The sequence below is a fragment of the Falco biarmicus genome, chromosome 10 (assembly GCF_023638135.1).
Source record: "Falco biarmicus isolate bFalBia1 chromosome 10, bFalBia1.pri, whole genome shotgun sequence".
NCBI classification, from domain to species: domain Eukaryota; kingdom Metazoa; phylum Chordata; class Aves; order Falconiformes; family Falconidae; genus Falco; species Falco biarmicus.
In genome coordinates, this window is record NC_079297.1 from 18,118,402 (window position 1) to 18,132,902 (window position 14,501).

At 47.0% G+C, this 14,501-nt stretch overlaps 1 protein-coding gene across 2 annotated transcripts in view; it reads left to right on the plus strand.

Annotated features, from left to right (window-relative positions):
- CCDC9B (coiled-coil domain containing 9B) overlaps nt 1–14,501 on the plus strand; it is a 55,774-nt gene that overhangs the window by 18,122 nt on the left and 23,151 nt on the right. For both annotated transcript variants that reach the window (XM_056354468.1, XM_056354467.1), the window contains 3 exons: nt 935–1,084; nt 10,515–10,589; nt 13,412–13,596. In XM_056354468.1, coding sequence (XP_056210443.1) covers nt 935–1,084; nt 10,515–10,589; nt 13,412–13,596 — 410 coding nt within the window. The remainder of the gene's footprint in view (nt 1–934; nt 1,085–10,514; nt 10,590–13,411; nt 13,597–14,501) is intronic.

Below are 14,501 nucleotides of genomic sequence, written 5' to 3' on the forward strand. Positions count from 1 at the left end.
TCCTTTAGAGAGGGAAGCTTCTGAGGTTTGTTCATCCCTGGTAAAGCTGAGCAGAGGAATCATACAGATGAAAAGAAAAGAAAAAGATCAGAGGTAAAGATGGAGATGACTTATTAAGTCTCTCATTTCCTTGCAAGGCAAAAATAAAAAGGGGGGGGGGGGGGAAAGGAACTGAAAGATGATACTTTTAAATGAGAAAAAGTATGTATTTTTGTAGAAAAGATGTGCTCATTTTGTGGAAGTGATGGCTGAGGACACTGGCAGGAGCTCAGCCAGCAACAAAGATAATTAACAAAATAAGAACCAGATGTAAATCCATGCAGTAAAGTCGTGAACTGATACAGACAGCTGGAAATAATATCTGAAAGGGGTAAACTGCCCTTGTTCAAGAAGTTTATATATCAGTTTTCTAAACTATTCCACTGCTGAATAAATCATTCCAGAAATATGAATGCACGGTGACTATGAAAATGATAAATTATCAAATGTTAATATACTGCAGGGTAGTAACTGTTTTGTGTGTAAGGCTGGAGAGAACACCGCTGTTTTCCTCTCTTTCAGCCTCTAGGCTTCTGCTCCAATGTAGCCTCACATTTTATTGGGACGTTCGGAGAAAGAACAACTTCACATTTTTTTCCAAGACACAAATGCAAGAAGGCTTGCCTGTCTAAAATAAAAATGTCAATTTTTCAGATGCAAAGCATCTGAATAGGGCTTTGCATCTGGCATAGGGCAAATCCCACCCTACCTAAGTTGTGCTCAGCTAAACATGCACCCTACTTTAAGGGTGGCAGCTTTATAAACTGATTGACTGTGACTCATGTTTCTGTTCTGCCAAACCAAAATCCTTTGCAGTTTGGGGGTGGCCACTCTCTTAGGAAAGGTACTGCACAGGGCTAAAGGGGGTGTCATCAACTCATCCTGTCCTTTCCAGGGCAAGCGGATCGTCAGTGAGAAACGTGCTGAGTGCTTCCCTGGCCCAGGCAGAGTGCCAGACCTGAGCGAAGAAGAGACAGACCATTTGGTGGCTTTCCGCCGGGGGAGAAGGATGCAGATTGCCATCACCATGGATAACAAGGAAAAAGTAAGTGCATTGCAAATGACCAGACTGCAGCGTAACAGTGGCATCCACTTGTTCTGCTGGCACGAGAAGGGCCGTGGAGATGTATTAGTAACTAGCCCAGCAACAGGACATTGGGAGCGAGTATATATTAATAGTGTGGAGCTTATCACCATAAAACACTCAGGATTCCATCACCGTGAAAGAGGAAAGGCTACAATCCTTTCCCTTCTCTGATCCTAAATAGAGCTAGCAGGCTCTTAAACATACTGGGTCCATCAGAAATATCAGATGCTGTTTTGGGAGGATTGATGAAAGCACTGCCAGATATGGGGCATGAATCCCACCTCCTGCCTCTTGCCAACTTCTTTTTGGGGCCATACAGCAGATTGAGTCAGCAGCACTGTCCTCTTGATTCACTGCACAGCTTCAAAGTTAACCAAGCTGGGCAATATCTGCTTCTAAACCCAAGTCCTGCTGTGCCTGGCCATAACCTGCTGGGTGAGCTGGCTGAACTTTGTTAATCTTTGAAGCATATTTCAAATACTTCTTTGCAAATACCTTCCTCTTTACACACATGGAAGCATGTGATATTTTCCTACTTGAGAGTTTGCACAGATAAGTAAGAATGCCTGCAGCAAACAGGATCAGCACAGACTATGAAGGAAAACAACATCTAGTGTAGCTGCCAAACACACCCAGGAACGCTGGGAGACCTATGTAGCACCCTCTCTGGGACAGCAGCCAACCGTCTGCTAACTGCCCACATTAATCTTCAGCTTCTCCTTCTCCTCAGAGTTTAGCTAGGCTCTGAAAGCCCATGTGCTCCTTTCTCATGGCTACTGAGCAGTTTTTTGGATGCCATAAACTTTGCATGGGCTGCCTGATCGAGCCACTAGTAACTATGCCTTCACCAGAGAGGTTCACGTGGCAGATGTTGCCCATTTCAGTATAGGCATCACGAACACACCTAGACATGGTGAGACTGACCTGGCCATGCCTGTGCTGTAGCTGGTCTTGAGCCTGCCAAATGTAATTCTGTGATGTGCAGGGCAAGTGTCTCCACTTCTGCTCTTGCTGAGCTTGTTTAAATACTTGTCTCTGAGGTCATCAAGGCTGGGACTGTGCTAGGAGAGAGCAGCAGGACGAGTGCCTAGATTTTGGCTTCAGATCCTGCGTGCTGTTTTAAGTATATGGACAACCCTGGGAAAGGTAATCTCCTGTGCTTTCATTATGGAACATGAAATTTGAGGCTGGTTGTCCGCATATGTGGTTTTGGTGATGCCTTGCTCATATTGCCCCCAAAGCAGTTACATTCAGAGTGCATATGAAAGCAGGCCTACAGCTGCGCTGGCTTAAAGCCCTGTCTGCCTACACCTTTTTAAATGAACCACCAAAGATCTGATGCTTTGCATTATAGGCTGGGAATGCTGGTGTGAAGTCCCTAATGCCTGGCAGATTTGATTTCAGTGATTCAGCAGAGGTTGGTGTCCAGTGTCTTGCTCCTGCTACTTTCAGCTCCCACTGTGCTACCATTCATTTAAGCTCATTCATTTAAATTAATACCCAATGAACGCAATTACCTCCGTATAGCAGTGCAAGGAGCTCACATAACTCTGTCAACCCTCCTTTCCTCAATTGTACATAGCCACAGTGGTCTCCTTCACACAGCTTGGACTAGAAGGTAATCCTGATAATCCCCAGGAATGCAAACAGTTCTGTGCTGCTCCTCCTCAGATACCAAAATTCATTGAAAGTCTTCCCTTTTTTTCCCCCTTAATCCAAACCCAGGCGCTTGGTTGGCAGAGGGTAGGACTGAAGCTCAGACACTCTCCTAGCTGTGAGGGAGGCCTACTAGGTGCTGGATGAGAGCCTGCTGGTGCTGACGTCCACGGGGAGAAGGATTGTGCAGAGCCACTTGGTGCCTTCTCACCTTGGCTGAGAAAAAGAAGGATCTCTGTCAGGAGCACAGGAAAGCCACAGAGGCTTCATGTAAGTCTAGCTATCAAATAACACTACTGAGGAGCAGTGTATGCCCTCAGCATTACTTAAGACTGAAAAGAAAGATAAGTTTTGCTTGATCACACCTCTGGCTGGACAGATAGCCTGGCTCAACAGCAGTCTTGGACTAATGTTGCTGGCGAGACCCATTTAGCAACAGCATCATGCTTCTTGCTGTCACAGAAAAATTGTCCCCTGCTTTCTGTTACTGAGCTTTGAAGCATACCTCCCCCAGCCTCTTGGAAGCTCACAGAGAGCATAATGGGAACATACTGCTCCCTGGAAGGCAGGCTGCTTTTGGGGACCTCGTGCCTTCCCAGCCTGCACAGGAGGGAGGGAGCAAGCACTGGGGTTTGCCACAGAGCACACCTCCCATGGCTGGGAAATGGAGAGGCAGGAAGAGCGTGTTAATGAGCTTATTTTAAAAATGGGCATTTGTGGGATATTTGTTGTTGTTCTTTGGATTCCTAATTTGGAAAAAGATATGAAAGTGCTTAAAACTAATTTCCAATACCTGTTACCAGCTGGGTATGTTTCAGAGTCCAGCTGAGCTCAGGAGATTCCCTTGTTCCCAGTGATTTCCCTAGACTGATCAGGCCCTGTTCCATCCCTAGTTAATGAAGATATCTTCATATTACCATTTTGTGTAACTTCAGACAACAGCTGCAACAGCCAGGGCAAAAACCAGCTTGAGAGTGGGCACCTTGCAAGTGACAAAAGGAGGTGGCTGTAAGAGAGTTAAGTGGTTGGATTTCATGGTCACCTCTGCAAGCTACTTTCTTCCATCTGCACTTGGTCAGCCTTTTCCCAGGATCAATGACAGAAGCAGATGGGGCCTGAAGTGACAGGTCACGTTGACATCTCAAACATCATGCCAGCTTGGGCTGGTTGAGTCAAGGGAGAGTTGGTCTGGCCCATCCTGTCACTTCAGCTGTTCCTAAGCTTCGTTAAGGATTAGTGTTTTAAACAAGTACTTTGTTCTGATAGAGCTAGTGCTTGAAAAATTGAAATCAGGCAAGTCTATCTCACATGCTGTGCCTCAGAGCAATGTGTTTCTCCAAAAGGTACTTGAAGGCTGCAGTGCAGAGAGCAGGTTGGAATTAGTAATACCAAAATGTATAAAACCTCTATTAAATAATTTTAGCCTGCAAAACTCAGTGTGTGTCACAGGGATATTGAATACAGCAATTCGGTTTGGAAATGGAAGCCGAATCCCACCAGCACTAGTGGGATCACAGCACCCACAAACCCCGGCAGCCCTGGGCTTCGATTTTCCCTATGTAAACAGGGTTACAGCACGCCTCTGCCATTCTAGATGTGGTGATGACAAGCATGTGAGCAATGCTGAGTGGCTCGGCACTGCATCACTTCAGGAAAGCTGGTAAATAGGGAACCAGCTGATAAACAGGGAAACTTGCCCTGGTGTGCTTTGCAGCCCTGCCCCAGCACTGCAGCAGAGCTGGGACAAGCCCGGTGTGGGCTGTGCATGAACAGGAGTGTTAGTGCAGCAGTGTTTGCACTCACACCAAGTGTTTGCAGCAGCAGCCAGCAGCACAGCATCAGGGAAAGAGCAGAAGATTAGGGAAGCCTGCAATCGTCCCTCTCGTCATATATTCACCAGCCCCCAAGTTAGCAGCCTCCTCTGCTAAGAACAGCATCTTTCTCCTTGACAGACCTTTTGTTGCCTGAATTCTAATTTTATTTTTTTTTTTTGAGTCCATCTAAACCTTATCACCCACAACATCTCCAGCCAGGAGCCGCCACGTGAAGTGACATGCTGTATTGAAAACATGCATCCCTCCTTTTTCTTCAAGCTTGTTACCTGATAACTCCATCTGCTGTTTCTGCATCATGAGAAGCAGTGTATAGATCATCCCCTGTTCACTTTCCCAAAGCACAAATGGTTTTATTGACCTGTTTCACGTCTCACTTCAGCCATCTCTTCTGCAGGCTGAAGAGACTGACCCTATTTAGGCATGTCTGGTGAGGAAGTAGTTCTATCTTTTTGGTCACTCTCACTGTCCTCATTTGTGCCTTTGGTATTTTTACTATATTCTTTAAATACAAAAAGACCAGAACTGCACATTGTATTCAACCTGTGGTCTCTTGTGGATGTACTCAGTGACATTACAATGTTTCTGGCTTGTTCTCTATTCTTCTTCTAGCAACTCTGCATTTTCTTTGCTTTTTTTTTTTTTTTTTAAATAATTGGGCTAACATTTTCAGAGAACTAGTCACAATAACACCAATATTTAATTCCTGAGTGTTAATCATAGTTCAGGCTTCATTACTGTGTGCACATATATAAGAAGAGGCATTTTTCTCCATGTCAGTTATTTTGTATTGTTGATATTGAATTTCATCTGTAATTTTATGATGCAAGCATTCAATGTCAAGAGATCTTTTGCAGCTCTTTCCTGGCAAATTACATTCTTTGCCCTGGATGATTTAGTATCATCAGCAAACTGTCATCTCTCTATTCAGTTCCTTTTCCAGACCATTTATGAGCATGTTGAGCAGCACATGTTCCAGTGGCACACCCGGGCTAATCTTCTGCCATGGAAACCAGCATTTTCTTACCACTTTTTGTCTTCTGTCCTTTAATAATTGTTAACCCAAAAGAGAAACTTCATTTTCATCCCCAAATTGATCACCTACTGGGAGAGCCTGATGGGGTGTCAGTGTTGTTAGCTGGGTAGATGTGTGTTAGGACCCGAGATGAGACCCCCAGTTCAAGGATTAGCTTTCAGCCCCCCTTATTATCCCAGCATAGTCCATCCTTTGGGGATTTTTGCCTCGTGCCCCAGCTGGTTCCCTGCTCATTCTGGCTTCTTTGTGTCCTCCTTCCCACAAAGGCCTGTGGTGCCTAGGAGAGAGGATCACATCCATCACTCTCACTTCAGTTACATCCCGTAGCCTGGCCACTGTCAAATTTGCCTCCTCCTCTCTGCACTTACCAGATTTATCCTATTAAAACATTTGATGGGTATCATTGTTATCCCACATTTTTCTCTATTTTTATTCATCATGAAATTCAATAAAAAAAAAATAAAGATTGCCATTCTTGCTACCCTTGGTGCTTCTAGCTAGCACCACATTGTCGGTCCCAGACCGCATCACAGCTGGCAGCACACAGCTGTGGTAGAAGCTGCCAAAGAGGAAATGCAAGAAAAAAAAAAGCTGTTCTCATGATTTCATTTTCTGAAACAGCCCCAGTGCCTTATATTACCCTGCCATCTTGAAGCCTGTTTTTTTCTACCCAGTGAAAGACTCTTTCAGTCTGTGTTAGCACAGAGGGCTGGGGGGACCAAATTATCCTGTCTCCTTGCAGAACGAATTAGCCTGAGCACATAGCTCTCTGGTGCAACTTCACGACCTCCAGTGCTGCTGCTGGCTTGGAGGTACCACAGCTGTGACCTTTCTTCCCATCTCTGCCTGGCTGCCCCTAAATCTGCATCAGGGCTCTCCCTGCAAGCAGGGTGAGGGATAATGCCTGATGTTTAGCACCAGTCTTCCTAAAAAGCTACTCCACGCTCTGGCAGTGTTTCAGGATCATTAATATATTAGAACTGTGAGCCAGCAGTCCAGGACCAGTGGAGCATAATGGTTAATTAGCAGGTTACAAATCATCTTTTAAATGGACAGTTGATAGGGCTTCAGGGCTTTTAAATGGTCCTTTTTTACACAGAGTTTCCCAGGATATGTATCAGAAGGGGCTGTTTGTAATCAAGAGACACAAAAGCTGCTTTCAGGGACTTACAGGGATGAGTCTGACTCCCCTGATTGTGTAGGAGAGGAATTAAATCTGTGGCAGGAGAAAGGCTTTTACATTGCAGATGGGAGGGGAAGATATGCAGAAAGGGTGGCTTAAAAGTCTTTAGCTCCCTTCAGGCAGCACAATTAGTAGGCAGATTTTTCCAAAGAGTTAGAAAAAAAAATCCTCTTATGTACCAGTTTCAAAAATCCTGCCCAGTGGGGGATCCAAGCACTGGAAAACCAGCTCTAAGCTCTTACAAAAATCTCCTGCAAAAGAAATGCGAGCTCTGGTGTGGACACATGCCTGGAGAAGTGGCTACCAAAAGGTTAATGTAACACACATCTGTTGGTACTTATTTTTAAAATAAGAAGACAGTGAGGTAGCCCACAGATGTTGAAGCCTGTCAAAGCTTTTGGTTTGGAGAATTATTAGTACTAAACAATGCTTAACATGGTTGGATAATGGCATCAGCATCGTCACCATTGCACATTACCTGGTTATATCTATGTCAGGAGGTCAAACAAACCCAGCGTCAGAAAGCGTTTGGGATCCCAGGGCCATGTCCTGGTTAGGAGAAGGCTCTGCCCCACCCCACATCATTCTGTGGCTGAGAAATTAAGAAATCCTTGCATAAATCTCAGGATAAACAAACGTAATCTTCTCTGTCTACTTAAGGGTTTTGTTCCTTCCTTGCATCTCTTCCCCTGATGTGCAGGAATAGTTAAACTATGAGATGATAATGTCATTGTCATATTTCATAATTTTGGGGGCGGAGAGGAGGAAGGAGGAGAAAAACATGTTTTGCTTCCCCATGGCCTGGGTGTGTCATAACAGGCTAACAGCAGCTCTGGGGCACCATGGAGCAAATGTGAAAATCTGCTCCTGAGCCAGTGCAAAAGCAAAGCTAACCATATTCTCTTAACTGCACAGTTCAGACCTGCTTTCCTGGTAGAAAAGAGCTAGATTTTTTTGGTCCTGTTTTCCACAAGGCCCTCTGAGAAGCAAAAATCAAAGCAGACTAAGGAGAAAGGCAGCCTGGCTTTGCATGATGGGTGTAAAAGGCTGGCGAGTTGTACAGTGTCCCTGTGACAGAGCAGTTTGTGATGTGCACCGAAGAGCTAGTGCCCAAAACGGGACAGCCTCTGGGACGCAGGTCTTCGGCGCTGGCCAGCCATGCAGAAGCTGCGTCTTCTCGTGAGGTCCAGCATGGTCCCACAGCTGGGCCGTCGCGGCATGTTTCCTGGGTGCAAGCTTGCTCTTCGCTGCTCCTTGGCAGAGACAGGGCTGAAGTCAAGCTGTGCTGGGCTGCAGACAGGCAGAGGCACGCTGCTCCCCCCGCAGCTTACTCACACCCTGGCTCTGTGCTCCGGCTGTGCGGATGCTCTGGCTTTCCGGTTCCTGTCTTCGGGGACACAATCAGGCATTGTAAAGGGTCCAAACCAAATCATTCTTTGCATGAGAAATATGCAGACTCAGATGAAACAATAAGCACACCCATGCAGCTCCCTGCCTCAGTTTCCCCATCAATTATGAGCTGTCTGGCTTTTCAGAGGTAGTCTGAGGATGCTCTTCTCCTGTCTCTCCTCCTGCATAAGCTTTTCCCCAGGGAGGGAGGGGCTCCAGCTCTTCTGCAGCAGCTTTCTCCTTTGTAGTCTTTCTAAAATGGTGACTTTCTTTTACAGCTGCTTTAAAGGCTAAACATCCACCTGCACTGCATTGCTCCCCAGCCACCTTCCTCAAATAAGCAAAGTTTCCAGGTTTCTGCTGTTTTAATGCAATGTCTCAGTTTGGGGCTGCAGAGACTCATTAGATCCCTCACTGCGAGGTTCTTCAAATGGGGTTGCATGAGCAGTTGACCTGAAGCCTGGAGGGGAGCATATTTCATTACTTAAGTTTTCTCAGCAACCTTTTGAAATAAATACCCAGTATCATCCTTCACCATATCCTGGCCTTGTTTCACAACGGGCCAGGATATGGTGAGGGGTGGCTTTTCTGAGCACAGACCCCTCTGCAATTTTTCCTAAATCTTTGCTGAAAAATCCTAGGACAATATAGCTAAATCTTCATCATTATTTCCAAGGATTTGTTTACACAAGCTTCCACCTGTACTGGAGGTACACTAGCTTCACACCAGTCAGACCTGTGAAGCTGTCGTGCATTGAGTGCAATGTCCATGAGCACTGGCTCACGGCCACACTTGCCACCTGCCTCAGATTTAGCACATGTGGACAATACCCAAACCGTCTGCCTTCAGCTTGTTCCCTGCACCATCCCATCGGGTACATGGGAACAGGCTGCAGCAGCAATGAGTTGCCTTAGGAGGCTGCGCAGAGCCAGCAGGTATTGAGACTAGTAGCCCAAGTTTCCCACGTCCAGCCACATAATGCTGGGCAAAACCTGGGGCTGGCAAATGGCTGGAATAAAAGTTCTGTTTCCAGCCTGGGTTGGACCTCACTGCACTGACGTTTTCTAGAACAGCTGACCTGGCAGTTTGTGCTGTGACTTTACTCTTTGTGTTTCAATTTTGCTTGGTGGTGCGAAATGGCAGTGCGCTAATCTCAGCCCCACACACTCCCTGCCCCTTAGTGGTTCAGCAGGGAGGGGAATTTTTGGATGCCTTGGCTCCTGGGTGCTGGGCGTGAGGGGGCCTGCTGGGCTGCAGCATGCCAAGGCCTCTTTGCTTGCAGCAATGTTTGTGCAGGGCAGCCCCAGAGCTGCCATGTACGGTTACAAATTGGGGTGAAGCAGCCGTGATAAATGTGCTGCTTGGCAGCCACTGTGCTGCAAGTCACATGCTATGGCAGCGTCTGGGTGGGAGTGGGAGCCACTCACAGAGGTGTGTGGCCACCCCAGAGCAGAGCCCCGAGCAAGCACCTGCCCTGAGAGGCTCAACAGCATGGGGGGCAGGTAGGTACCCTACCCTCATCTGCCTGACACATGCAATGGCAAGCAGCCCTCCCAGTGGCACCCCAACAATGCTATCTAACCAGGGCAGAAAGCCTTTCTTAAAAAGTATTTATGCTCTGCAGACTATTTTGCTAAGACCCACTGTGATCCTACTCTGGCCTCTGACATGGCTGTGTGTGTATTATCAGTCCCACCGAAGGGCAGAGAACTGCCTGGCCCGTGGTATTCCTCATGTCTGGTGTCTGTAGTTCATTAAGATGGAGGGGCTAATTTTCACCTCCTGCCAGGCAGGGGGATTTTGACACTAGAGTAGAGCTTGCCAATCTGGTGGCAGCACAGCTAAACCCAGTGGAAGCAGTGATGGACCCCAGTGGAAGGGCACCGTGTTTGACAGGGACAAAAATCACACCCAGGTTTACTGTGCTGGCTTTTAGCTGCATCTTAGGTGGGCTCCCAGCTCTCATACAGATGAATCATAAACTGGGTCTTTGGCCCAAATCTGAAAAGGTACGTGTAACTTGGCCTGCTTTGGAAAGAAATGGGACCATACAGGACACCTCTCTACCTCTGGCTTGGGAGGAAGAGGGACCTGTGGGAATGCATCCCTTTTTCTTGCTTTTCTCATACGTTCCTTAATTCTTTTTCAATATCAGTTTGATTTAGGGTCCGGGAAACTGATCTTTTCTCTTTTGCTGACCTTTTCTGGGCAGTGCTTACATGTCCTGGTGGGCACAGGATGGAGGCACTGACTTAATCCTTGAAATAATTCCTGTGTCTGTCCTCTTGCAGGCAGAGGAGAGGAGAACAGCAGAGAAGAGGAGATCAGACAGTGACAGAGGCCCAGAGAGTGAGCAAGGCCGGAAGGTGAGTGGGGCTCTGTGTCCCTTTGGGGGGACTCTTGTCTTGGAAGAGGAACCCAGTAGGTTGTGCTGCCTCACCAGTTGCCTCAGTCCTAAAGGAAGCAGCAATGTGCTCTGATGTGGTCCCCACTGTTCATCCCTCTCATCATCCAAAGCTTTGCTGAGCAGCTGACACACCTGAAGCAAAGCAGCACTGGAAAAAGGTAACAGGGGACCTGCCCTTCACACCTTGTCATGGCTGCCTAAGTCCCTAGCACAGCAGCAGGGATGGTACAAAGGGTGGCATGCTCACCCATGTGGCAGCACAGTCCTGGCTAGTTTCTCTCCCAAAATCATTTCCTTGTGGGTTGAAAGACTCAGGCCATATTAGCTACAGCTCTTCACTTCAGCAGAAGCTGAGTAAGATGGAGATAAATTAAAGCATAGGCCTTCCCACTGACTGTTTTAATGCAAACCCTGGAGGACATGCTGGCTCCTCTGAGCCTGCAGATGCTCTTAATTAATGGAGCACAAATTGAATAGCCCCACCTCAGTGTGATTCATTAGCAGGACACAGATGGGCTCTTGAACATTAATTGCAGCTGAGCCCCTCAGAGCAGAAAAGGGGAGCTTTGTGATCCAGCTAACCTCAGCTATGCTGCAACTGAGGTGAGCCCCTGGTCAGGGACCAGCTCCCTCTGCTCTGTGGCCTCCACCTCTGCATCTACCCACAAGAGAGCATGGGCATCAGCCTTGGTCTTTCACTTGCTTTTGGCCTCCCCTTTGCTAAGTGCCAAGGTAACGGTGCAGGCACTTCCCTTATCCTCCAGCTCTGGAGGTTGAACCCTACTCCCTCTGGCTGTGTGTTGCTCAGCCCTTGCATGCTTCTCCTCTGTGAGTGCATCGGGGTCTGTCGTGGCAGGATGCACCCTGCCTTACCATGCCATGGGGCTGGAAGCTGTGGGGAGCATCTTGTGGCCTGTGCCCCAACCCAGGGACCAGTGCTTGCCTTTTTTTTGCCCTGGTGTGCCTTCCCTTCCTGCAGACCTCATCTCTGCCTTCTTGGGGATGCAGTCTCAGGTCCCCCAGCTCTTGCCAGCTAATGAATGGAGGAGCAATTACTGTCACCCCATCTCTGGCCCACGCAGGTGGGTCGCCTTGGTAACAGGGCTTTCAGTCATTCCTTCCCTGCTGCTCTACTTTTATCAGCAGTGCAATGCTGAGGAGTTAATTCCTGCTTGGGGAGGTGGTGAGGGTGGATGGTGTGGAAGGGCATGTGTATGAAGTGATGAATTATCTACTGGTAATTGGCACCCCAGGACTCAGCTCTGCACTAAGTTGTTTGTTCGACAACAGCCATGGCCAGTTGGCTTCTGCTCCCACCACATCCATAAACCTGATGACTGTGTTACATGTGTGTGCACACACAGAGCCATATGCCATCAGCTCTGAACTATCTTTTCATTAAGCTTTACATTTTAGAACAGTGGCAGCCCTTAACTAGTCTATGACAAGGAGGAGTGATAAACTGGTGTCTCACAAAGTGACTTCATTACCCAGTGTGCAAAAAGCCAATCTCACACATGGAGCCAAGATATCATTTATTGCATGTCTGCACAGAGCTGGGTGCTGGGTGGTAAATCCGCAAAGCTAGCACACCTCTTAAACCTCTTAAACATTTTATACACTTTGAACAGTTGTTCACAATTATGTTTAGTCACTTAACTCTCATTGGTTCTCAGGAGCTTCGTCTCCATTTAAAGGTACAGCATTATTTGTGATTTTGCCTCTGCAGGTTCTGTGGGGAGAGGGCTTTCTTTGCTTGAGGGTGGATCTTTTAGTAAGCTAATTAGGATAGTTCACACATAGTTCAAGTAATTTTCTATTTGATCTCATTAACCATTTGGTTCTCCTTGAGCTTGTCTTGTTATGCCCCAGCTTGACATATTTATGGTGTTTATCCCTTCTCCCAAGGCCACGTGTTCTTAACAATTTGTAACATCCTCTATTTTTCAAATTCTTTCTTGTTTTTCATTATAGATATTTACATATTTTGTCTTAAGTTTCAAGTTAAATAACAGACTGACCTTCTGTTAACCATGTATATGCAAGTGGTTGACAACAAAACAAAGAGGCTGAAAGCCACGAAGGTGTAGAGCCCCTTTGCTCTGAGAGTGCTGCTCTTGGCACTTGCAGTACTGCGTGCCCTGGGCACAGGATTTCCCCCAGCCCTTAGCTGTGGGCTCCTACGGATGCTTGGTGATCACAGGAGGCTGTCTTCCTTCTCAACCCTGTCAGTGTGAAGGGTTTTGTAGGCATAACTTTAAGTGTCCCAAAGTCTTCAGGTGGAGGGGACTTCAGCCTCTCAAACTGTGTTGCAAGCACTCCAGAAACTAGCTATATGCCATAGTAAACCTTTGCAAAGTGCCTCTTCCAGGAAAAATTTAGAATATTTGGTTTTAAAACCTTCAGGTGAGCACAAACACAGCAGGTGAAAGCTGCTGTCTAATTTATGCCTGCAGCTGAAGCAACTGCAAGTACAAATGGGGTGAATCAACTCTGTGGTTGGCTATGGATTTACAATGTGACTCCGAGCAAGCTATGTAACTTCTTCCTGCCTCTGTTTTCCTCTCTGTAAAGTCAACCAGCCCTGGGACCAGTATATTTAGGCTATGAGTAAAACAGAGCCCTTTTGTGTGCACATCACTAGAGAGAGAGAGATGCTGACCTGTGTCCAAGTTGTTTTCAAATATTACTGAACATTTCTGGTGGTGACAGTACAAAGTACACTGAATGCAGCTGTTTCAGACATTTTTATTAATAAGAAGCTCTTCTGCTTCCACTTAGGATGGTGGGAAGTCAGTGCAGAAATGTCCCGGAGACCTGAGTTTTCCTATGACTGGACGGGAACGGTCGGAGTACATACGCTGGAAGAGGGAGCGAGATCAGATTGACCTGGAACGACTGGCGCGTCACAAGAACGCGAAGGGCGAGTGGCGACGGGCTTGGGATGTGGAGAAGTCAGAGCACATGTAGGTCCTCCGCTGTCTTAGGGTGGTTTGTCTGCAGCAGGCCATCTAAAGTCAGTGATGAGTTCTTGTGCAGATATTTTTTGCTGATCAGATCCCATGCTGTCATGTGCCTCTCTCTGAACAAATCCACATTGCTGTCTCTTTCTTCTCCTGATCATATATGTCTCTCAGTGGGACCAGATACCACAGTGATTCCCCTATTTCTTTCTGACATGAGGTCTCCTACCCTGGTGGGAGATATTGCGTGCTGATTGCCTGCCTTTGGTCCCACCAGGACTTGCACTGGGGAAGGGAGGGGAGCCTGAACCACCACTTGGTCTACATCTGGAGGATCCTTTCGATCTCCATATTGACAAATTCAATGACAGGAGGGTGCAGGTGCTCTTCTAGAAACAAGGATGGACAAATTCATATTGCTAGTCCACAGATTTTCTCACTGCCCTGCTTGTTTCTCCTTTTCAATCACAGGAGAGGCCAACATGCGTAAATCCACCACACCTCATCTGAGCCCATTCAGGCACTGCGGTGTGAGGGGATCACTTCAAAGGGCCACCTGTATGATATGAGGGAAATTCTGGCAACAGCAATATAGGAGAGCTCTAATGGGGTCTGACACTTCCCTGCTTTAAATGCTCCCTCTAACTGTGCTTGTTCAGCTGGGTCACACAAGCTAGAAAGCTTTGGAGGGTGACATGGCCCCTGCACCAGGATAGGAGTTTGATAGGGTGTGGAGTTAGGGAATGTTACATAGGTTTGCTGATAAAAGAGTTTGTACGGAGCAGATAGGTGGGACAATCTTGGTGGAGGAATGGGACCGAATACGTAGATTTTCAGTCACTGAGACCTCAATAATTAGAGGTGAATTGACTTAAGTGGGTGCTGAGTGGTGCTGGCAAGACAGGTCT